This window comes from Pongo abelii, chromosome 21 (genome assembly GCF_028885655.2).
Source record: "Pongo abelii isolate AG06213 chromosome 21, NHGRI_mPonAbe1-v2.0_pri, whole genome shotgun sequence".
NCBI lineage: Eukaryota > Metazoa > Chordata > Mammalia > Primates > Hominidae > Pongo > Pongo abelii.
In genome coordinates this window covers 62,093,585-62,116,354 of record NC_072006.2, presented here as the reverse complement: position 1 = coordinate 62,116,354, position 22,770 = coordinate 62,093,585, and the positions used below count along the sequence as shown (strand labels likewise).

General features: G+C 53.8%; 1 protein-coding gene and 1 long non-coding RNA gene across 3 annotated transcripts in view; one reads left to right on the top strand and one right to left on the bottom strand.

Annotated features, from left to right (window-relative positions):
- Positions 1-5,181: 5,181 nt before the first annotated feature.
- LOC129052164 (uncharacterized) lies at positions 5,182-7,496 on the bottom strand. Its single transcript, XR_008517038.1, has 2 exons — positions 7,356-7,496; positions 5,182-5,399 (listed from the first exon to the last, which is right to left on the bottom strand). It is a non-coding gene; the product is annotated as an uncharacterized LOC129052164 (long non-coding RNA).
- PMEPA1 (prostate transmembrane protein, androgen induced 1) overlaps positions 7,364-22,770 on the top strand; it is a 62,612-nt gene continuing 47,205 nt past the window's right edge. The window contains exon 1 of one of the 2 annotated variants that reach the window (XM_002830462.5): positions 7,364-7,510. In XM_002830462.5, the coding sequence (XP_002830508.1) occupies positions 7,507-7,510 (4 nt within the window). In that variant the 5' untranslated portion in view covers positions 7,364-7,506. Of the gene's footprint in view, positions 7,511-7,956; positions 8,497-22,770 lie in introns of those variants that run through there. The other variant, XM_024238692.3, reaches the window with a different exon arrangement.

Here is a 22,770-nt window from a genome sequence, read left to right as displayed (position 1 = left end):
GCCTGTGCTGCCTTCAAAGATGCAATGCCAGTTTCATTGCCTTTGAAGCCAGCTCTTGGACACCGATTCCCAAGCCCCAAACTGACGACAGATTCACCCGGCCTGAGGGCTCCCTGTGCAGATGGGACAGGACCCTGTCTCCAACCCTGGCACGGAGATGTAGGTGAAGGGCACAGAGTGTTTTCCCGGGGACTGTTGGGCACCATCGTGCCCTGTTCCTCTGGGTTCCCACAGTGCCTGCCTGGCGTTCTGGATGCCTTGCAGACATCTCAGCATTTGTCCCTAGACCAGACACTGGGGACACACAGGACACAGTCTGGCTGGGGAGAGACACTGAACGAAGCCACTCACAAATTCACATACACAAAATTATAATTTGGGATAAGTTCTCCAAAGGGAAGAAGAGAGATTTAGTAGGGTCTGTTTGTATTTTGTCCGGGACGGGGAGCCTCTGGAATGCACAGCGCACAGTGTTAATCAGTCTCCCCTCCTATCCGTGGGGGTATGTTCTGAGACTCCCAGTGGATGCCTGAAACCTCAGATAGCACCGAACCCTATATACTCTATTTTTTCATACACATGGATACTACAATAAGGTTTAATTTATAAATTAGGCCTAGTAACAGATTGACAACAACAGTTAACAATAAAATAGAACAATTATAACAATATAGTGTAATAAAAATTGTGTGGATGTGGTCCCTCCCTCTCTCACACACTCTCAAAATATCTTACTGTACTGTACCCAGTATTTTTGGACCTCGGCTGACCATGGGTAACTGAAACCCTGGAAAGGGAAGCCATGCATGGGGTGGGTGGAGAGGGGGACTACTGTAGTTAACTTTTTCAAGAACTTGCTCCAAGCCAGGCCCTGTGCTGAGTGCCCTGCATGAGTTCCCCATGTAATCTTCCAGTGGCCCTATGAATGGATACCTGTCAGAGCTCCACTTTTAAGATGAAGAAACTAAGGCCCGGAGTGGTTCATTCACTTTCTCCAGCAACGTCACACAGAAGTGGTAACATATACTTGCCTGACCCCACGGTTTTCAGCATGTAGAATTCAGGTTTTGGGGAAATGGGCAGATGAGTGGGTAAGCCCATCAGAGGGGATACCGTGGAGGCAGAGCTGGCCTGCACTAGTCACCGTGCAGCCCCACGGCTTGTTGCAGCGCCTGGCACAAGGTGTGGAATTGTCTCTGTGCCAGGTGAGGTGCCCGGCATTAGCACTGCACCGAGCCTGGCAGACACGGTCATGTCCGAGTCCTCTGTGATCAGCATGGCTGTTGCTGTCACACCCAGACCACTCTACCTGCTTCCCCTCAAACCCAGCAGCAGAACACCAAGGGCCAGCCTCCCCTAAACTGCTCTGGTGTCATTGAGAAGCACAGTTTTATATTATTAATTACTCCTAACAACAGTACAATGTGTCATTCTTGACAACAGAGATGCAGAACACTTTTGGTTGAGTATTTCTGGTCCATGAAATCAGCTTGAATGACTAATAGTTCTTTCTGAAAGTGTTTCAGACATGAGTTAAACATCTGGAATCTTCCATTCCCCTCTCAAGCTCAACCTGTGGTAGAAAAGTCTGTATATTAAGCTATTTAAGGTAACCAAAGACCCTGCGGGGCCCGGGCCGCTGTCAGGCACTGGATGGATCCCAGCTCAGCTCTGCCTTTCACTGGCACCTTGAATCTTCTTCAAGTTATGGCCCTCTCTGGGCCTCAGTTTACCTATCTTTCAGAAGACAAAATTGGCTCTAATGTTCCTGTCTGTCCTCTCCTTCTGCCCACCCTTGTCTCCCTGCCTGGCTTCCAAAGCCCTCTCTTCTCGGGAAGAATCCAGTTCCCTGCTAGAATTGAAAAATTGGACAGAAGAGAATGGGATGGCACCCCGGGGTGGAGGTGGGGGTGTCGTCTGCAGCCAATTTAGCCGAGCATCTTTGGATTGCTGTTGGAGAACTCAACCATCTGACATTTGTCCAGCAGTGAAGCTCCTGTATATTTGTACAGCATCGAAGGTCCTGTATCAGCGCCTAAACACACACAACGCAACCAAGAAAATGCGCACACACATGCGCAGATGCACGCACAACACACACGTACCCTCATAGCACAAATACTCACATGGGTACCCCACACATATGTACAATACAACATGCACCCTCAAACCCTCAACACAGACGACACATACCACACACACAGGCACACCCCACAGCATGAATATGCACATGTACGTCCCGCATATACATGCAACACACACCCACAAGCTCACAGTGGAGACCACACATGCACAACACGTCTTTCTGGCTGAGACTTCTGGTTCTGGTCGATACCATGCAAACACTCCTTGCTCTTCTCGGTAGGTGCTAGCCCAGGTGACTGGCTTCTGGATACTCAGCTGCAAGAGGATACTTGGAGGTGGAGAGGGTGAGTGAGCAGGAAGACTTGTTAGCCAGTCATGAAGGCGGCCAAAAATGGGATTTGGATGTGTTTGTGGGTAGATTTCCCTCCTGCATTTAGTCCACAGAGGTTTGCCAAGCACCCACTGCAGGCCAGACTCCAATCAAGGCACTGGATGCCAGACTGGCCTGCCCCCTGGAGCAGTGGAGGGGATGGTGAACTCACAGACACCGAGTCCAGGGGCAGCTGGGCCCTGTGCTGAGGCCGCCCCACACTGCCTCTCCCTCACTGTGAAATCCCGCTCCTCCCTGTTCAGTGGTGGAGGGGATGCAGGTTCAGTAAGCTGAAGCAGCTGCCAAGGCTGCCCACGCCAGACCCAGAGCAGGTGCTGCAGTGGCCTCTCTCACCAACCCAGCCGCTCCAGCCTCACTCCGCTGCAGAGTCAGCTGCCCCTCATGGTCGGAGATGAGGTTTTATGAACAAACACCACCAGCGGCGAGGCAAATGGTGGATCACTGGGAGCCTCCGTGGAGCCAAGGGGGACAGCGCCAACCGAGTCCAGTGGGACGGCCAGGGGGACAGCGCCAACCGAGTCCAGTGGGACGGCCAGGGGGACAGCGCCAACCGAGTCCAGTGGGACGGCCAGGGGGACAGCGCCAACCGAGTCCAGTGGGACGGCCAGGGGGACAGCGCCAACCGAGTCCAGTGGGACGGCCAGGGAGGACCCAGTGAGAGGCAGTGAGGAGGGAGACGGGGTGCAGAAGGCATCATTTGCTGAGGCCAGCCCATGGGCTTTGGGGCCCAAGTACCTGATTCACATCCCAGCTCCACCTCATCCTTGGGTCCCTGAGCCTCAGTGTCCCCATCTGTCAAATGGGAATAATATTAGCTTGGACCTCAGAGGGTTGTCGTGGGGATCCAGTGAGCTCATTTCTGGCTCACCGTAGGATCCCAATGCATATTTGTGGAATGACTAAGTGGAAGAATGTGAAGTGGTTAGAAGAGGGCCCGGCACGGCACATGGGCAGTGCCCAATAAACATTGGCTCTTACTAGTGTTTAAAAGTAAAACAAGACAAAAAAAATGAAATCCAAAGTTGCTAACTTGTGAAAGTTGACAGCCCCAATTAACCCCAACCTGAGGAAGAAAATGACCCTGCTGGACGGCGTTTCCAAGGTGCTAAGTTGGGAGGGGAGGTCACTGAGCTGCTTAAGGTTTCCCAAGACTAATTCTGCAGAGGCAGCTCCGTCCAGGCAGGCCAGGGGGTGGCAGGCAGACAGGGGCATGGCTGGCCCTGAGGAGGGCCTCTGCCTTGTCCCCTCGACCGGCTCCCCAAGCAGGACCTTTGTTGGCTCAGCCAGGCACTTTCCACAGTAGCCAGCCACCCTCGGCCAGTGGGCACAGTCAGAACACTGCCAGCCACCCTTGGCTGTGGCCAAAACCCACACTGACTTCCACGGGGTCCCAACTGGCTGCCAGTGTGGACCTGGCATCTGAGCAGGACTGGTTACAGGTTTGCAGGCCCCCGTGTTCAGAAATTGCTAACTATTAGGAATTTCAAGATGTCAACAGTAGAGAATTAAACTAAATAAAAAACTAAAATAAAATAATACAGTAAACCCCCGACCCTTCAGAGCATGGGGCCCTGGCGAGTGCAGGGGGGTCACACTCCCACGAAGCTGGCTCTGCACACAAGTCTGGCATAGCACAGATGCACGGCGCCGCTGGGAGCAAAGCCCCTTAACCTGCTGAAACAAGATGTTTCCTCTGGAAAATCCCCCCTGCTGAGGATTCAACCCATGGGCAGGGCGGATGGTGGCACACGCTGTCTGGAGTCCCAGAAAGGCCTGTCTCTGCAGTCACCTGTTTCACAATCCATTTGCTTCACACACCCATTTCACAACCCCATGGCCACAGCCAGGCTGGGAAGCGTGTCCCAAACTCCAAACCTGCTGGGACCATGAGAGTCTCCCAGTTCCTGATGCCCCCACTGGCCTGGCACCCCCTCTCCACTGTCCTCTACATGCCCAGCCCACATCTCCCCAGAGAGGAGGCCCAACCCTTTGGGCTCAAGTCGCCTCCAAACCCTCTCCCTTTATATTCTTCCCAGGTCTCGTCTCTCTCTGAAATTATCACCTGGACTCATCTTTTTACACATGTGATGTCAGCCTCACCTGTGAGCCTCAGTATGGCTGGGGCTGCACCTGTGGGTGGTTGGTAACTACAGGTGGAATGAGATGCCACCTCCTTAGGGAGGGCTTCCTTGATCTCACCCTAACTCTGGCCTTTGGCCTGTCATTCATCACCATGTCTGAAATGACCTCCTGACCTCATTGAGCTATGAGTTTGCACGTGTGTGTGTGTCTTTAGTCCCTTTGTCCCCCACAATGTCACACGAGGTCAGGGAGTTTGTTTTCTTCCCAGCCCTGTGCCCAGTACCCAGCACAGAGCTTCACACTGAATAGGAGCAGAATGTTTGTTGAATGAGTGAACAAAACCTTTTTTTTTTTTTTGCCTCTGACTTGTGGCCTTCTTCCCAGGGACTCGGGCCTGCCCAATCGTAGTGCCCCCTCCCCACTCCCACTCCCAGCAGTGAGCCCTTCCTCCTCAGCTCATTAACACCTTGGCTCTGCCCACTTCTCCTGGGTAGAATCGGGGAGTTGTGAACCTTCTCTGCCTGTGCCTGACAGTGGGCTCTGCCCTTCATGCCCAAATTGCCAGCATCACAGTCCCTGGCACATCTAGGGTTATCAGATTTCGCAAAGAAAAATACAAGCTATCCAGTTAAATTGAGATATACTTATACTAAACATTATTCATAGTTTATCTGAAATTCAAACTGAACCGGGTGTCCTGCATTTAATTCTCGCAGTCCTGGGCACACACGAAGCCTCCTATGAGTGCTGGCAGTCCAGCCTATGCTCCTTCCAAAGCAATTCTCCTTTCCTACTGCCCCGTCAGGGGCCCTGTCTGTGCTGGAATCATCATTCTCTTCATCTGCAAAATGGAAAATAAAATGATAGTGGTTCCTCCCTCCCAGGGTTGCCAAGATGATTAAATAACATAACAACTAAGATGTATCCGGTCCCCTCTCCTCTACTTGCAAGGCATCGATCCCTTCATTCCTCGCTATCACACCACGTGAAGGTGCCATGAAGCCACCCCATTTTGCAGAAGAGGAAACTGAGGTTGGAGAGGTGAAAGCACTCAGCCGAGGTCACACAGCTATGTCCCACTCATCTTTGGGTGACCCTCAGGTTCGGACCCTGAGGTCTGAACACTGCATTAAGCTCTCCAGACAGAATCAACTTTGGAACTAGCACCAGAGACCACTAAGTCAATCCCAGGTGACACCATCAGCACTCAATAAACGGTAGCCACTGCCGGTGTCGCAGACGGATGAATGGGAGGTCAAGCGTTGTGGGTAGGTTTGGTTTCTTTAAGCCACTGAATTAACTGGTTATCTTTGCCTGCTGGCAGTGCAGCCTCCATTGTGTAAACGCCATCTCACTTCCAAGACAATCAAGGTGTGACTTCTCCCAGCCAGACTAGCCAGGTCTCCCGAGACTTCCCGGAGGGCAGGGGCTGCGTCTGGCGTGGCTGAATTCTCCGGCTCAGGGTTGCGGCTCAGCCAGAGTTTGTTGATTGAATGAATGAAGAAATGGCTGAAAGCAGGGGTGGTAATGATGACCTCCTTCACCCTAGGAAGTGAATGGGACCCAGGTCATCTCCAGGCCCACTCAGTATTTGCAGTGGTACCCCAAGGGACGCTTGGGGACCCCTCAGCTTTTCTCTTAAGTTGCAGGGGCCAAACTGCAGCAATATCTTCCCTGATAAAAGACACGCTGGTGGTATTGCCCCTTCTTCAAGGCGGGGGCTGAGGGCGCCCAGTTCACAGCAGGGTGCCATCTGGGGTAGACCCTGGGTATTGCCCCACTCCTGCGCCGGGGCCTGGGTCCTGACCTAGTGCTGGCTGTGGCTCCAAGAGTGAGCTTCTCCTCCCAAACAGAAGACGGTCAGTGCCTCTGAACCTCCCCCTGGGCTGGGCACGCTTGGACTCCTCCAAAGAGCCTGGACCAGCCTGAGCCACATCCCTGGGCTTGACTTCTCCAGAACAAGCCTCCTGGTCTTTCTGGGGGAGCTCTGGCAGCACCACGGTGCCTATGCAGGGAGAGCGGGAACCCACGACCTGCACCGGCTTTCCCTGAGTTCTTCAGGATGAATTCGCTCTGGTCTAGGTAAGTTCTCCCCGGAGGCCACCTTCACTTCCCAAATTCCAGCTTTTCCTTCTCTATCCAAACTGTTACAAACACAGTAACAATAATTTTTAAAAGCTTTTTTTTTTTTCTCTGAACACACACTAAGTCCCTGCTAATTACTGAAACTCCAGGCGTTACAAGAATATGTGGGTATTTAAAGAATCAGGACTATGTGGGAGAGGGGGAGGCAGCTACCCCAGGGTCCTGGGTTGGAACACAGGCTCCACCACTGTGTGAATTTCAACAAGCGACTTCCTTGACAAGCTTCCCGCTCTGTAAAATGGGGAGAGTAATATTCGGCCACACTGAGTCGGTGTCAGGTTGAGTTAATATTTGGAGAGTTTCTGGCACAGGTAGGTGCTCCTTAAGTGCCTGTTAAATAAGTGAAGCTTTGAGAAAGTGTCTAAAAGGCGACACACTAAATTCTTAAGAGGCTGGAGGTGGGCCAGGGAGGGGAGGTCTCTTATGTAATATTTTAATATCTTTTTAAACCAGAAGGATGTGTTCTTGTAGCACTCCTGTAATTAAAACTTAATGAAATAAAAGTACAACCCTCCCGCTCATACCCCTTTTGAACTCCGGAGCCGCGCCCCCCAGCCGGTGGCCCCTCGGGCAGCAGACAATGGGTGTGGATTCGCCCCAGGTCCCGCCGGCTGGGGCGGCGACAATATACCAGTCCCCGACAGCTATTTACATGACAAGGGCTTCCGGGCGTGTCTACGCGAGTTCCCGTCTTTCCTGGTCGTCCTCCCTGGGTTCGGGTGAAAGCGCTTGGGGGTTCAGTGGGCCATGATCCCCGAGCTGCTGGAGAACTGAAGGCGGACAGTCTCCTGCGAAATCAGGCAATGGGTGATCTATCTTGGGGGCTTCCTCCCCCTTTCTCCAATTTCTCTTCCCTGAGCCCCCAGGGACCTTGTGCTCCTCACAAGATAGGCTAGCCCCAAGAGCCTGGGTCAAGGACCCCCGGGACGGGGGCGAGGGGAGGGCGCACCAGCAACCCGCCCGGGTGCGGCTGGCACCGAGTTCGGCTCCCCCGCCCCGGGCGTGCGCCGGGCAGGCGGTCCAAGCTGACCGCCGTTGGGGAGACGGCACAGCGCCCCTCCTCCGTTGCGCGGGTGCCGGGTCTACGTGGGCCGCCTAGCTCTGGCCCTTTAAGAGCCCGCCCCGTTTCCAGTCACCCCGCCCCCCGGCTCGGGGAGGGGGTGCGGGGGAACCTCGGCGGGGATTGGCGCAGCGCGCGCCCCCTCCCCGGCCCCCGCGCGGTGGGAACCGGCAGCCCCGTCTAGCGCTGACGTCAGACCGTCTGCCTGCCTCCGACCGCGGTCTCGGAGCGAAACCCGATCTCCTTGGACTTGAATGAGGAGGAGGCGGCGGCGGCGGCGGCGGCGGCGGAGGCGCTCGGCTGGGGAAAGCTAGCGGCAGAGGCTCAGCCCCGGCGGCAGCGCGCGCCCCGCTGCCAGCCCATTTTCCGGACGCCACCCGCGGGCACTGCCGACGCCCCCGGGGCTGCCGAGGGGCGGCCGGGGGGGCGCAGAGGAGCGCGGTCCCGCGCACTGAGCCCCGCGGCGCCCCGGGAACTTGGCGGCGACCCGAGCCCGGCGAGCCGGGGCGCGCCTCCCCCGCCGCGCGCCTCCTGCATGCGGGGCCCCAGCTCCGGGCGCCGGCCGGAGCCCCCCCCGGCCGCCCCCGCGCCCCCCGCGCCCCGCGCCGCGCCGCCGCGCCGTCCATGCACCGCTTGATGGGGGTCAACAGCACCGCCGCCGCCGCCGCCGGGCAGCCCAATGTCTCCTGCACGTGCAACTGCAAACGCTCTTTGTTCCAGAGCATGGAGATCAGTGAGTGACCCCACGCCCCCCTCCCCGGAGACTCCGTCGGGCTCGGACCCTATGTCGGGGCACAGCTGCGGGCGGTGGTCCGGGCCCTGCGCGCCCCCTCGGACCGAACGCCTTGCGCCCGGCAGCGCCCGCCGCGCCCCGGGCGCGCCCTCCCGGCTCGCGGCAGCTGGCGGCCGGCCCGGCTTTGTCCCGCGGCGCTGCGATCCTGGCACGGCCCCCGCTGTCCGCGCCCCGCCCGCCCGGACTCGGACCCGGGGCTCAGCGGCGGCGCACGGCGCGGGAGGGCTGGGGCGGGCGGATCCGTGAAGTTTCCATTTTATTTCCCTAAGGGCAGTCGCGATGGAGCAATTAGGCCGGCTCTTTATCAACTTTGGGCGGGGGTGGAGGGGCGTGTGAGACACTGTCTGGTCTGCGAGGTGTCTGGGGCTCCGGGCGTGTGTCTGGAGTGTTCGCGGCGCTGTGTCTCGGGCTCTGAGTGGATGTCCGTGCGTCTGTGGAGTGTGCGTGGCTGCGTGGCTCTGTCTGGGTCTTCGGCGTCTCTCGGGGTGTCTGGGGGTCTGAGTCGCGGTCTTGCCCAAGAGTGCGTGTCACCGAGTCTTCCTGCCTCTCTCTCTCTGTTTTTCCCGTGTCCGCGCCGGGGTGCCTTTCTTGAGCGTGTGAGTCTTTCTGCGGGTCTGGTCTGGTTGGGCCGGATCTGGGGACCGTGTGTGTCCAGGTGTCTGAATCCAGGGCTCAGCGCTGGCGCGTCTGGCCCAGCGTGGATCTTGAATGTGTGTGTGTCATTGTGCCAGTGTCTGTGTCCCCGACGCACCTATAAATAGCCTCTGTCTGGACAGCTTGGTTCAGTCTGGCTGAGACCATGGTTACAAAGGAGTCAAAGTTTGGGGCTGTTTGTGTTTGGGACTGCCTGGCCCTAAAAGGGGTCAGTGGACCAACGGTGGGGAGTGGGGTTTTGAACCTTGTGGCTAACGCAGCCGCCTGGGCACCCAAAAGTTCAGATAAGTAAGTCTCTACCTCCTGCACGCACAGCCCACCTAGGTGGACATTTGGTTGAGTGGAGAATTGAACCACTACCTGCCGGGTTCTGGCTTCTAGCTTCTAGCCTACACCTTGTCCCCCAGCCCACCTTTTCGGGGACCTTTTGCTTCCCTGAGCTTTAGTTTCCCCATCCCCACCCTGAAGAAGCACGCCAGGGGAAGGGGCACACAGCCCTTCCCTGCCGGGGCCAGGCTGCCCCTACCTGGGGCCCGGAGCTGAGAAGCAGCCGCTGTGGAATGAAGGCAGTGTCTGGGCGGCACATAAGCAAGTGTCCGCAGGCGGCTGCCAGTTTGTGGCCCCTGAGCCTATACAGTGAGCTTCAAGTGGTAAAAATAACCAGGCTGGCCGGGCTTTGGTGGTGGGTCCTTCCATTCATCCACCTCTCCACACTCCCTCCCAACCTGGAATGGAAAGCTCTCCCCCTACCCCACCCTAGCTGGCCTGTGCCAGACCAGCGAGGTGCCAGGAGGACCTGCCCAGAGCCAGCGTTTGCGGAACCGACTTGCCTTCCCAGAGGCCCTTTGTGAACTCAGGAGGCTAATGAAATGCACGAGGATGTTATTAAAATACGTTCGCACACGTTTGGAGAGTCTTGCCTTAGATGGATTGCTGCTTCAGTGCCCTCGTTGCCTCACTTTTTGCCTTTCGCTCTGTAAAGCTGCCTTGAGGACCTCCTGCTCGAGGGGCACACATCCTTGTGTCACCCTTATTCCAAGGGCTGGGCACAGTGCATCATTTTGCTCTTGTCTCTCTTTATGGTTCAGGACTTAAAGAAAAAAAAAAAAAAGCATTGTTCTTATTTCTGTCCTTTCTTAAGCTCATCAGTCCATAATGTTTTTGACCTGACATCAAGGCCTGTTGTTAAATGCCTTGTCACCGCCCTCTGCACTTTGCCCCACCGCCCCCAGCAGCCTTTGAGTGATTGGGACCCTTGGGGTTAATACCTGGAACCCTAGCCTGTTCCAGCTGGCCCCTGGGTGCCCCAGTTAGTCCTGTGTTCTGTGTATACACAGCCCCCTACTTATTGGAAGAAAGCTGCAGGGCACGGAGGGAACCAACCAGTCTTTAAAATGCAGGTATACTGTAACAGTTTGTTTTCATCAGATTTCCCCGAGAGACTAGGGTGAGGAAGTGGTAAGGCCTGGTGTCTCCTGGAGTTTCTTTACACCAAAAGATAGGAAGGAAGGAGGGAAGGAAAAAAGAAAGGAAAGAAGCTATTACTTGGTTTTTCTTTTAACTAGTAGTGGCTGCTGTTTTTCATCTAGTACATGCTGGGAGTTGTTTGCAACTAGAACTTGATGGATGGTTTGGAGTTGGGCTTTGAGGCAGTGTCCACGTGGCTCCTATCCTGTAAGATACCTTCTTTTGGCAGAAGGAAATTGACCTTGCTAGGTCCTTAAGCCACGATGGGCCTCACTGTCTTCATCTGAAGAATGAGACCGTGGTGGATGAAATCTAGAATTCTATAGTCTTTCGAGATAAGGTCTTTCCCCTGCTGAGCCTGGCTGGAGGTCTCCAGGCTAGACCGGGCTTCCCACCCACTGCCGGTTCCCCTGTGTGGTCTTCAGCTACCCCAAATTTCAGACCTGAGAGGAGCCTACGCAAGCTCGGGGTTCACATCCCTGGCTTATAGATGAGGAAAGTCCACCGTGGAACGTTTTGCCCAAGGTCCAAAACCCACACCAGCCCCAGGCCACGGTGGTTTCTCTTGGACTGCACACCCACGCCTCTTGAATTTGGAACTTGGGCCCCAAAGCAGGTCCTCCTTGAAATTGGGGGCTGGGGGAAATTGTCAGAGCCCCTTTGTACCCCAGGAGCGGTGTCTGCTCTCAGGATGCTGAATGGAGTGGGCTTGACTGTAACAGGACACTCCTGGGGCCTCATTTTTTCTGAGAGTCGAGGGATGAGGCTGCTGTCTGATGGGAATTCAGTGTTCCCAAAACATACCCATGGGAAAACCCTTTCTTTTAAAAAGCCAAGGGTCCTGGGATTAAAAGCAGGCAGCACGAGTGACAGCCTCGCAGATGACAGCCTGGAGCTTGACGCGGCTACTTTTGAGGAAAGGACTCCTGGCACCTGGTTTTCCTGGCAACCTCATCTACCTCATTTCAGTTCTGCTGCGTCTCAGAGATTACCCCCGGTCTTTCTCCTCTGGCTATTGCCTCAAACTTCTGGGGCCCAGATGGATGCTAAGTTAGCTCTCGGGAAAGACCGAACCTGGGGCCATCCGGCGTCTGCTCACGCGGGAGGCGTTTCCTGAGGGTCCTGGGAGGTGCCCCTGCCTTGGGCCCATCTCTGGTGGTATCTACGGTGGCAGCTGTCTTTTTAACATCACCCACTGGCCAGAGTCACCGAGCCTCTGATTCTTCTTCTCCAACCTGTTCCAAACAAATATGAGAAAATATCAGAAACTCACAGGACACCCAGGTTTCCCTGGGCTTGCCTGGCACATGCTATTTGACACTTGCTTGAATCAAGTGAGGGTGTAGAGACAGTGCCTTGGCACTGTGACATTCTGAGCGCGGTAATTCTTTGTTGGGAGGCAGGAAAGGCCGTCTTGTGCTCTGTAAGGTGTTAGTAGCACCCCTGGCCTACACCCACTAGATACCAGCACCCCTCTCCCAGGTTTGACAGCCAGAAATGTCTTCAGACATGGTCCAATGCCCCTTACTGAGACCACTGTTTAGTCAGTTAGTGGTTTCTCCTAAGGGGCTTGAGGGCCAGAGGGCAGCATCTGCGTTGCCAGGAGACCCTTAATTCCCGCCAGACATCCGTCCCTGTGAAGGCCTGTGGCCACTCTGCAGCCACTCATCCACTCAGCTTTTACTGAGTGCCTGTTGTGTGCCATGACGGAAAGATAGGGGCTTGCTCTTGAGATGAAGTTTTCCCGTTTTCATCTTGGATTTACGTTTCTAAGGAGAGACCCTGGCGTTAGTGAAAGCTGATGTTTTGGATTGGGGTTAAAATATAGATGTCTAACACCAGCTGTTCTCCCCTGTGGGCCTGCTAAACCCTGAGACTTTTCACCCAGAGGTTTTCTGACTGTCTGGGTTTTAGGTTGTGGTGCAATAAGGGAGTTATTAAGGGAGCTGAGTTCTGTGACCCGAATCTTAGGTCAGACAGTTGGCCGCAGCTTCCCAGGAGGTCTGGGTTAAGCCAGCTACACTGCCCAGTGTGACCCAGGGTCGAGGTGAGTTTAGCGTTTGTCAAAGCACAAAATAACTAATTGTTCCTGTACAAACACACACGCGCCTGTGAGTGGGTGCTTGCATGCGCACACGTGCAGACACACACACGTGCGCACACACATTCATACATAGGCACACACAGCTTCTACCCCATCTGTCTTTCCTGCCCTCTTCTCTTTGGGTTGGGAATGGTTAAAACTTCTGGGCATGTAAGAAGAAAAGGAGGAAGAGTGCACGTTCTCCCCTGTAAGAGGTGCGAAGGTACGCACTCTCTCCGTAAAAGAAGGAAGGTGGACCCATGTGTGCTGCTGCCCAGGAGAAGGGAGGCCGTTGGGAGGTCTGTGGAGGTTGGAAGTGTCTACAGCAGAGTTGTAGACAGGAGCCCCAAGGCAGCCTCCATGCTGCGAGATGCACCCGCCACCAAATTGCCCCAGAGCCACGGGGTCAGGTGTGCCCACAGGCCTGCCCCCACCATCTCCACTCCCATCTTGGACCAGGGCCAGGGGGTTTAAATGTTTATAGTCCGGTCAATAGTTTAAAAGCCAGAAAATGTTTGGAGGAGGGTGCTGGTGGCAGGGTCCAAACCTGAGGATCGGTGTGGCCTTCTCTCTTCAGGTGTTAGCATCCAGAGACCAAGTTTGCAGGCACCCTGGTGTCTGGGATCCTGCCCAAAGAGAAGGAACTCTTACACGGTGAATTTCGGAGGCTGTGCTGCTGCCAGCCTCGGGTTCTGTACGGTGCACATGCTGAGAGAAGGAGATTGAAGCCTAGGGCCCATTTTTTGCTTTTTACAAAGTGTTGCGTAACACACGCATGGTCGGGGCACGTGCGGGAGCTGTGCGGGAGGCGGACCTGCTCTTCATGCACCCTCTGGAGTGACAAGGATGGTACCATGCTGTGCCCGGGGCTCCCGAAGCTGGGGGAGCGTGGTTCAGGGAAGCAAACTCAGTTGTCTTTGGGGTGGGCTCCACGGAACCAGGGGCAAGAGTCCAGTTTAAAGGCACTGTGGCCGCTGCTCAGCCCACCATTGCCACATGGGCCCTGAGTGGCCAGATCTTTCCATTCCAGGGCAGCCGAATGGTTAAATGTTGACATAAAACTCCTGGGTTTTAAGTGCTGGCAGTTCCTTTTGTCTCCCCTGTCACCAAGAAGCCCCACAGAACCTGCTGGCAGACCCCATCTGTTCCATCAAGTGACCCGCCCTGCTGTGGGTGGGTTAGGCGTGAGACCGAGGGCCAGAGGGATGGAGGCGTCAAAACTTGCTGGCTGCGTCCCCTTTGTGTCCCCCTTCACTGTCACCTGATGGTTCTGTAAAGTGGGGTGATAATAGCCGCTGTGCTGAGGGTGCCGAGAGATTCTGGCTGTGTGTGGCCTGGTGTCTGGAGCAGCTGTGTGTTCGTAGAGGTGAGCGATGATGGTGGGGAGGATTGGACTTGATGGTCCATTCTGCCTGGTTCCCTAGCGGTCACTCTCTAACAGAGTGCCTAGTGATGAGAAGGCCTTCACCAGAAAAAGGTTGCCCATCCTCGGACTGGCTGGGAAGGTTGGAATCCACAGGCCCATCTGGGGCCCATGGCTTTGAATATGGAGGTAATTGATTATCTGTGTCATACTCCTTGTCCTTGCCAGGCCCACCGCAGACCTGGCTGGCAACGACCCCAGCATGCCCGTTGCTGGCCCAGGAGGCCCCAGACGGTCTCTTTGGGTCTGCCAGCAGGGTTCCCTTAATCCACTGCCAGGCTTGGTGGACAGAGGCTGGAAGAGGGGGTACAAGGCAAGGCATAAAACTGGGGCCGTGAGGTCAACACCGCCCTGACGTCCAGATGCCCCACTGGCTCCAATTCCTAAGACAGCCTAACCTGGGAGCAGAAAGCCCAGAAGCTTCTGATGGTTTGGGGCTCCCCTTTTTGAGAATCAATTGAAATTTTTAACAGGTGAGCGTATGTGGGGGCAAACCATTAAAAGAAAGGCCCTGATGTCCCCCACCCCCATCAACAGGTGCAGCAGGGTGAGGGCCGGGGAGGGGCCGGTCTTCAGTTTCACTTCTGCTCCACGCACTCCTTCCTGCCTTCTCCCCAGGGTGGGCTGCACCCCTCTGTGAAGCTGTGACAGTGCCGAGTACTGACAGTCAACCTCATTTTCCCGTTGGGTGACACTACAAAGCCAAACCTTGACACCTCAGGGGTCTCGTCAGGGTCTTGTCAGGCAGGCACTGGCAGAACTGTTTGTCACCAAACCGGGAAAAATCCCAGAATGACTTACCAGCCAGGGCAGGAGCTTCAGCACCCTGGGGTGGGCCTGGAAGAGCTTGGGGCGTCCCCAGACTATCCGAGAGCCACAGAATGGCTTCTCTTTTCTGTTCCTGGGTTACTGATGGATTTTTTTTTGCTTCTGCTCTTTCTCCTAGTTGAATGTGAAGAGATTATTATGTGCCAGGTATTAGTGACGCATTTTTCTCAGTGTTCAAAACAACCCTGAGAGAGCTATTGCACCAATTTGCAGATACAAAAATGGGATCAGAGTGTGTAAGATACTTTCTCGAGGTCACACAGCCAGGAACTGATGCTCCATTGGGATTCAAACGCAAGCTCCCTGACCTTGCAGTCCACACTCCCAGGCTTTCTTTTCCACCACACCGACCTCCTGAGCCCTAGGGCTTTCTTTGCAAGATTGGCCATTGCAGTGGTATTTTAGACTCCCAAGACTGCAAGCCCATATTGGACCATTTGTTAGGGAAGAACACATACGAATTGGCCACCTCTCAGAGCAATTGGGTCCATTCTACTCTGGCAAGACACGGCTGACATTCATTGGAAATGTCTCCCCAAAACACACGTGCCTTGTCAGGCTGCATGAGGAGCTGGTATCTCTGTCTCCAGCTCTCTGTGCATCTCTGACATACCAACACCAACAGATGTCGTGGCAGGGGTTTGGGGAGTAGCTGGGGAATGTTCCCAGGGAATCAAATGTAGACTTGATAGGGGACATCACTAGACACAGCCTCCGCAGGGGCTCAGCGTTCAGCACCATTTGCCATGCACCTCTGACCTCCTGTGCTGTTCCCAGGGCCGCAGAACGTCAGGGAACGACACAGACAAATTCCTGCCCTCTGCGAGCTGCCGCTCTTGTAGGCAGACAGGTGAAAAAACACGAGTCATTTCAGAAGGGAAGCTGAGAGGCCATACTCAGACACACCTTCAGGGGCTCGCCTAGGGAGACCCCCAGCCTGGTGTCCTGTTTGGGGCCCAGGAGCACCCTGGCCTTCCTCGTGTCACATCTGTCATGGCAGTAATCGAATCTTTGTGTCATTAGCTGTGCCATGTCTGCTTTCCCTCCAGGCACCAAGCACCGAGGGGTTGTTGTTGGTTGTGTCCCCAAACCTGGTAGGAGTCTCATGTGCGTTGGATGAAGGGAGGAAGTGGGCAGGTGAACTTTCAAGAGATTCCGAATTCTTGTGGTCAAGATACAGGTTTTGAAGACCTTCATTCTGGGGGTGAGCGTGGTATCCTCCCGAGTCTCCAGTTGACCCTCTGTGAAGTGGAAGGAAGAATGACATCTGTTCTATGGGGTTGTCAAGACCGTTACCTGAAAAGCACCTCTGGCACAAAATGTGATTTTGAATGCTCCAAAGTTTCCACTATTTGGGACACTATTTGTGCCCGAGTTTCATACCTGCCTTCTCTTCTAGAGCTAAGGGGCAGGTACAGAAGTCAATGCAGACCCACCTCCCCTGCACCCGCTCCAGTTGCCCTGGGTGGTCAGGGTTTCACAGTGATGGCTTTAGTCCTAGAAAGGCCATCAAATGGCAAAAATGCATTGCCAGGGCTTGCTGCAGGCCCCCAGAAGGAGAATTCCTAGGGTGATTCTTCTTGGCACACACTTGCTGCAGACTGGGAGTGTTTGGGGGTTATTGTCCTCACGGAGGAAGGTGGAATTTGCTCAGAGGTGATGTTGAGATGCCACATGTTGAACTGAGCTAAGCAGCTATTGTGACTCAACTTTGGTGGTATCAGGTGGTGATCAGCTATTCCTAATGCTCCAGCACATTCTAATATGTACCTGTTGTTAATGGGAATGGGGATAGGAAGAAAGGTGGCTTGGAATCAGTGCCTGCCATAAACTAATAAGGATGTCAGAAAGATTCGAAGTATAGTCTGATTTTCTTCTTCTTCTTCTTCTTTTTTTTTTTGATGTCTTCTTTTTTCTTTTCTTTTCTTTTTTTCTGAAATGGGGTCTTGCTCTGTCACCCAGGCTGGAGTGCAGTGGTGCGATCTCAGCTCACTGCAACCTCTACCTCCCGGGTTCAAGTGGTTCTCCTGCCTCAGTCTCCCAAGTAACTGGGACTACAGGCATGAGTCATCACACCTGGCCAATTTTTTGTATTTTTAGTAGAGACAGGGTTTTGCCATGTTGGCCAGGCTGGTCTCAAACTCCTGACCTCGGGTGATCTGCCCGCCTCGGCCTCCCAAAGTGCTGAGATTACAGGTGTGAGCCACCATGCCCGGCCCCTTTTTTTGATGTCTTTTAACTAAAATCATTTGTTATTGTTTCAGTGGGCTTGGGAAATGGCTCTACTGGCAGAAAAGAGAATTTTAATTATTGGTAACAAGTTGAAAATTCCCAGAGGCTCCGGGATCTGGATGGTGGATAAAGGTTGATTGTGACCTCCATGAACCAACTCTTCACCATCAGCAAGAAACACCTCCCCATCCTCCTTAGCAGTGGTGCTAGCCTCCCCTCGGGCTGGACGGCCACAGCTAGAACCACCTAGCAGTCACGCAGGTTCGAGATGTCACTTTGCCTTTTAAGTCTTAAGAAGCTGTCCTATATCATTTGCCCCCACTATAGGCTTTTGGGGTTTCAGGGGAGGTGGCTGTACCTAGTGCTTATTTGTGTTGATACAAGTTGCACGATCTTGGCACCAAATAGATCAATAAACATTTTGACAGTTGGTGGAAGTGGAGTTATTGTGTGCCTCAGTTTCCCTGTTCCCTTGAACATGTTCTGTAAAGCATGGGCCTGTGGAGGGGTCTGTCAGTAGCAGCTGTCAGCCTCTATTGTCATTGACAGGTTGTCATGGATTCCCAGTATGCAGGTCGCATCAGCATCAGGAGTGGAAGAGTCTCTGCTGGTCCTTAAGGTCTCCAGGAGGGGCCAGTTCCATCACTGGCTTTGGTAGCATGAAAGTGACAAATCTAGCCATGAATTTGCCTGAGTGTCAGTGGTTAAGAATATAAAAAGGTGTGTTTTTATATTTAGAGCCACATATCTTCAAGTGTATACAATATACATTTGTATTTTATGTATGATATATGTAAAACATGGACTGTCGAAACATGTGAGTTCCAACCGCTGAGGCCGGGAGGCTTCTCTGAGGTCCCTTGTTGGAGTCCACCATGGGCATCCCACCTCCCACAGGTGTGTCACTGGGTGAGCTCAGGTGAGCCTGACCTTCTCCCAGCTTTGCCCTGGGTTCCCCCAGGCAGGTGAAATCAGATTTTCCAAGCTGTGTCCTCAGCAGCAAGAGAGTGGGAAGCTGAATCAGTTTTTCAGAAATTTTGAGCAATGCAAACTGCTCTTTCCCCCAGGAGGTTTTCAGCACCAGTGGTCTCAGTTGCCTAGTTACCCCTCTGCTCATCTAGACCAAATCCCGAGAGACTGCCGTGCACCCCACATGCCTTGCTTGGCCTGTGGGGCAGTCCTGGCACCTTGTAGTTGCGCAGGGAGAGAGACTGTGGAGGGGTCCTGGGGCTCTTTAACATAGCTCAGCCCCTTTCTAGATGTGGAGTCTTTGGTCAGCTCCTTACTCTCCCTGATCTTGGTTGCCTCATTTATAAACTAGGATTTATGATTACTGCACGGAGGTGATTAAATAAATTGTCTTTTAAGCACCTGTCACAGGGCTAATTCCTAATAGATGCTCAATAAATGGCCACGAGGGTGTTGGTGCCGATGGTAAGTAGGGATTGGCGGTAAGCGGGACGGCTGACCGAGAGTGTGAGCTGGGCGGAGCTCAGGTTGGCTCCCTCTTGCATCAAGCTGCCCACTAGGCTTGCACATCCTTGATGTGGGCAACACCCACAGACTGCACAAGCTGTCCCATAATCTTGTTGTCAGATGCCCAGACAACAAGATTCGGTTCGAGCCCTGTGGGGTGATTCATCCCAGAGACCATACTTCCTTTAGGGAGGCTCAGAATTTGCATTGGGCCACAGCAAACACCCTTCTTCATTCCCCTGAGTTATACAGCAGGTAACAGAGCTTCGATCTGAAACACCTCGTGGATGTCAGTTGAGAGATGGCGTGAGAGTTTGGTTGTGGTCAGTGATGTGCTTCAGACTCCCAGAGAAGGGAGAATCTCGATGTCCTCTTATGGCTGCTACATTTAAGGAATAAAAGATAAAAGTTAATACAGAGACTTGCCAAGTCTGTGCGTGTGTGTATCTATATGTACATGCTGACTTCTTAGGATTTCTGCAAGGTCCGGAACAGCTTTCCAGAAGAAGGTGGAAAGTGAAGCCGGGGAGCTTTGCATAGGTCTGGGAACCCTGCGGGAACTTGGTGCCCGCCCCGCCAGTTCCGTAGATTCCCCTCACCGGGCTGAGCTGATGTCTGTAGCTGGCCAGGGCTCTAACTGCCTTCCTAAAAACAATTTAGTCGGTAATAATTCTATAAACCTCTGAATCAACTTTGCGCAAACACCCTGAGTAATTTCTTTGTTCTTTTCTTTCTACTTTGTAATTGGTGTCTGTAAAAGCCAAAGGTTTGGTCTTGCGGAAGGTGTGATTCATTTATTGGTGTCTGTGCCTCCTCGTTATTGAGTCATTCCAGATGCCATCGTGGTGAGCCAGGGCTGATTCATATGGGGCTGAGCTTAGAAGCCAATAGGGTCACGGCCATAGGAGGAAACTGGTTTTCTAATCTATTTATGATATGGGAGAAAGAGGCAGGTGTATTGAGATGATGGAGAGGGTGTCAATTACATGGGTGAATATAACCAATGAAATAACACCACCAGCCTTTAAACACCACTCCATTTGCTGCTGTTGATCTTTAGGATAGATCGCAGCTCAATGCACTCCTATCTCGGGTGTATCTCTCCCTGTGTTTATGGATCTTGATCTCTGAGCAGGCTGACACGGGAGGGATGCCCCCGCCCCAGACCTGGAGGGACGTTTCAAGTCATAAGCCACAGATGCAGAGAATGTTGCCTCTTTAAAAAATGTATCAGCTGGACCTACCATGAAACAAATGTTTAAATGTTTAGGCTCACGTGTAAGGGAGCCTCTGCCCCATTCCCCACTCATTTCTCTAACAATCACAATTATTAGATGTTTGCGGTTGTTAGTTCTTTGCATTATTCTCCAAACTGTGTGAACTTACACATGGTGCCACTTATTTTGCCTAATTTTATTAGCTGCTTTGGCCCTAAATTGTCACTGTGCTCCCGTCTAGAGGGTAATCAGAGTTGCTTGCCACGTGGCCCAGAGGTGTAATTATGAGTCCAAATTCCAACTGTCCGTATAAATCTAGGCTCTGCCTGCAAGGGGAATATTTCTTCCTGCAGTACTTTCCTCTGGTTGGCTCCCCATCTGCATAGCTGCACTGCATCCTCCACTCTGCGTCGGGGAACAAGGGTCTGTCTCAGGTAGTTTTGAATCTCCAGCTCCTAGCTTAGGGCCAAGTGCAAAGCATGTCATTGGTGTCTGTCTAGCTGCTGGTTGGAAGGCTATGAGAAAGTTCACTGGAGGAGAAATTTGCCAGTAACCCTGTAGAATCCAGCCAGTATTTATTGGGCTGCCTAGTAGTATAGATGAGGGATGTTGAGTGCACGGCATTGGATCCAGCATCCCCACTTGCTGCCCATAACAGACATTGCACCCTCCATCCTTGCTGGGCTCAGATCCTCACCGAGGTGGTTCTCCCAATGTCTGCTCCCAGTCGGGGTTCAGAGAGGGCTTGAGTGACGACACCTGTTGGCCATCGGGTTGTGGATGATCCTTATGGGGAAAACTGGAAGTTGTGCAGGCAAATGGCTGACTGAAAGACTAGTGGGGCTGCAGAAATCCTTGTGCATGCAGCCACCAGGACCAACTCCCATCTGCTCCTCCTTGTCCCAAGGCAGTTCCTTCCTTGAGTTCTAAGGACGTTCCCCATCTGTGGACGGCTCAGCCCCACACTTCAGCTACCATGCAGCAGGACCTCCCACACTTCAGTGAAGCAGCATCCAAGGGTGACTCCAAGAGCAAGGCTCCCCGAAGAGCATGACTGCCCAGATTAAGCATTACTCCTTGGTTCCTTGACAATATGTCATTTTTCTTTTTTAAAAATCAGGGGTGTAAACGGAAATGTGCACAGAGGCCTCCATTTTCTCTTGCCAGCCTCTCTCCACAAAAGTCTTGAGCTCTGCTCTGAGCACTTTGCAGCATTCCCTTTCACTCTAGTGAGAATGAGCTCTGGATCCTTTTCCCAGAATAGACTCAGCGGAGTTGAGGGTGGGGTTCAGGAACAAAGACAAGAAAGGGGAGAATCTGGGAGGCAGACAGTATTTAGGGAATGAACCTAACACCCAACAGCTTTGTCTCCTTGATTGTTTTTCTGGGTTCTTGCCTGTGACATCGTGGCTTTTTGAACCCTAGCGATTCCTACTGACAGTGGCAGGTGCTCACTGAGCACTTGGCACACCCTGTCTCATTAATCCTCATGGCAACCCCATCGCGTGGAGGAGGCGGAGCTAAGTACCTGCCAGGGATTGCCCAGCACAGCGCAGAGCAGGATTTGAACTTGGGCTGCAGTGTCTTGGCCTGGGGTGGGAGGGAGACTCACAGAGAAGCAGGACTATTGGCCAGCCCATGCTCGAAGGGGAGAATTCTAGACACAAGGTTTTCCTGGCATTCCTGGAGCCCCAGGGGCGCCCAGGCTCATACCTCATTCTTCCTGAAGCCTGTGCCTCGTTCGTCTAGGCAGGGACGAGCCCACCTTCCCCTGAGCCTCAGAACCGCCTGTCACTTGGTTTAAGGGATGGGCTGATTGGGGGTCTCTGCTCCTTCCTCCTCTCCTCCCATCCTCCACACACTTCCCTCCTTGGAAGGGTGCCAGCAGCGATCCCTGGGGCTCAGAGCAGGAGGGAGCAGAAATTGTCAGTAACAGGTTGCAGCTGAAGGGAGAAAGTGGTCCCTGTGACCAGTGGGGTGCTTGGGCAGGATCTGAGCTCCCCAGGAGGGGTGAGGAGAGAGTCCAGAGAACATCTGGACTGGAGGGACCCTCTCTAGCCTTCTTCAAAATGCAGTGGTTCTCAGTCCTGGCCACACATTAACACCACCTGAGGGGCTGTGGCGGCACCCCAGACCCACTACCTCTGGGATGAGGCCGGGCCATCTGGGTTTCCTAAAACTCCCCAGGTAATTCCAGGGTGTGGCAGAGTTAAGCCTGCTAAGCTGCCCTCAGCCCCAAGCTTGCAGATGGGTAAGTTGAGGTCTGGTGAGGGGGAGGAGGAAACTCAGGCCACTTTTCAGCCACAAAATCCTTCTGGTGCTAATCAGAGGAGTACTGCTACACCAGGCACAGGGGCTCACGCCTGTAATTCTAGTACTTTGGGAGACGGGTTTTCACCATGTTGGCCAGGCTGGTCTCGAACTTCTGACCTCAAGTGATCTTCCCGCTTCAGCCTCCCAAAGATTACAGGTGTGAGCCACTGCACCCAGCCAGGCCTGCAGTTTTAAGCAGAGCAGACGGATTGTGAAAGGGCCAAGCTGGGCTGGGGGTCCGATTCTCTAGCGGTGAAATGCCAGGTGCCTCAGTGGGGAAAACATTTTGTAACCTGAATCTGGGCCCATAACGGGTACCAGAGACCTGGGCGTCTGTCCCAGCCCCAGCCCCAGCCAGGGGGCCCAGGGTGGTGGCAGAGCCTTGGAGACTGGACAGACTCCAGCAGCTCTGGGGCTGGGTTGGCCCATCAGCAGCTGATGCCAGCCCTGCTGGGCTCCAGCCCAGAGCCACCGCCTGCCCTCCTCACCTGGCCTGCATTCCTTTGCAGGGAACGAGGATG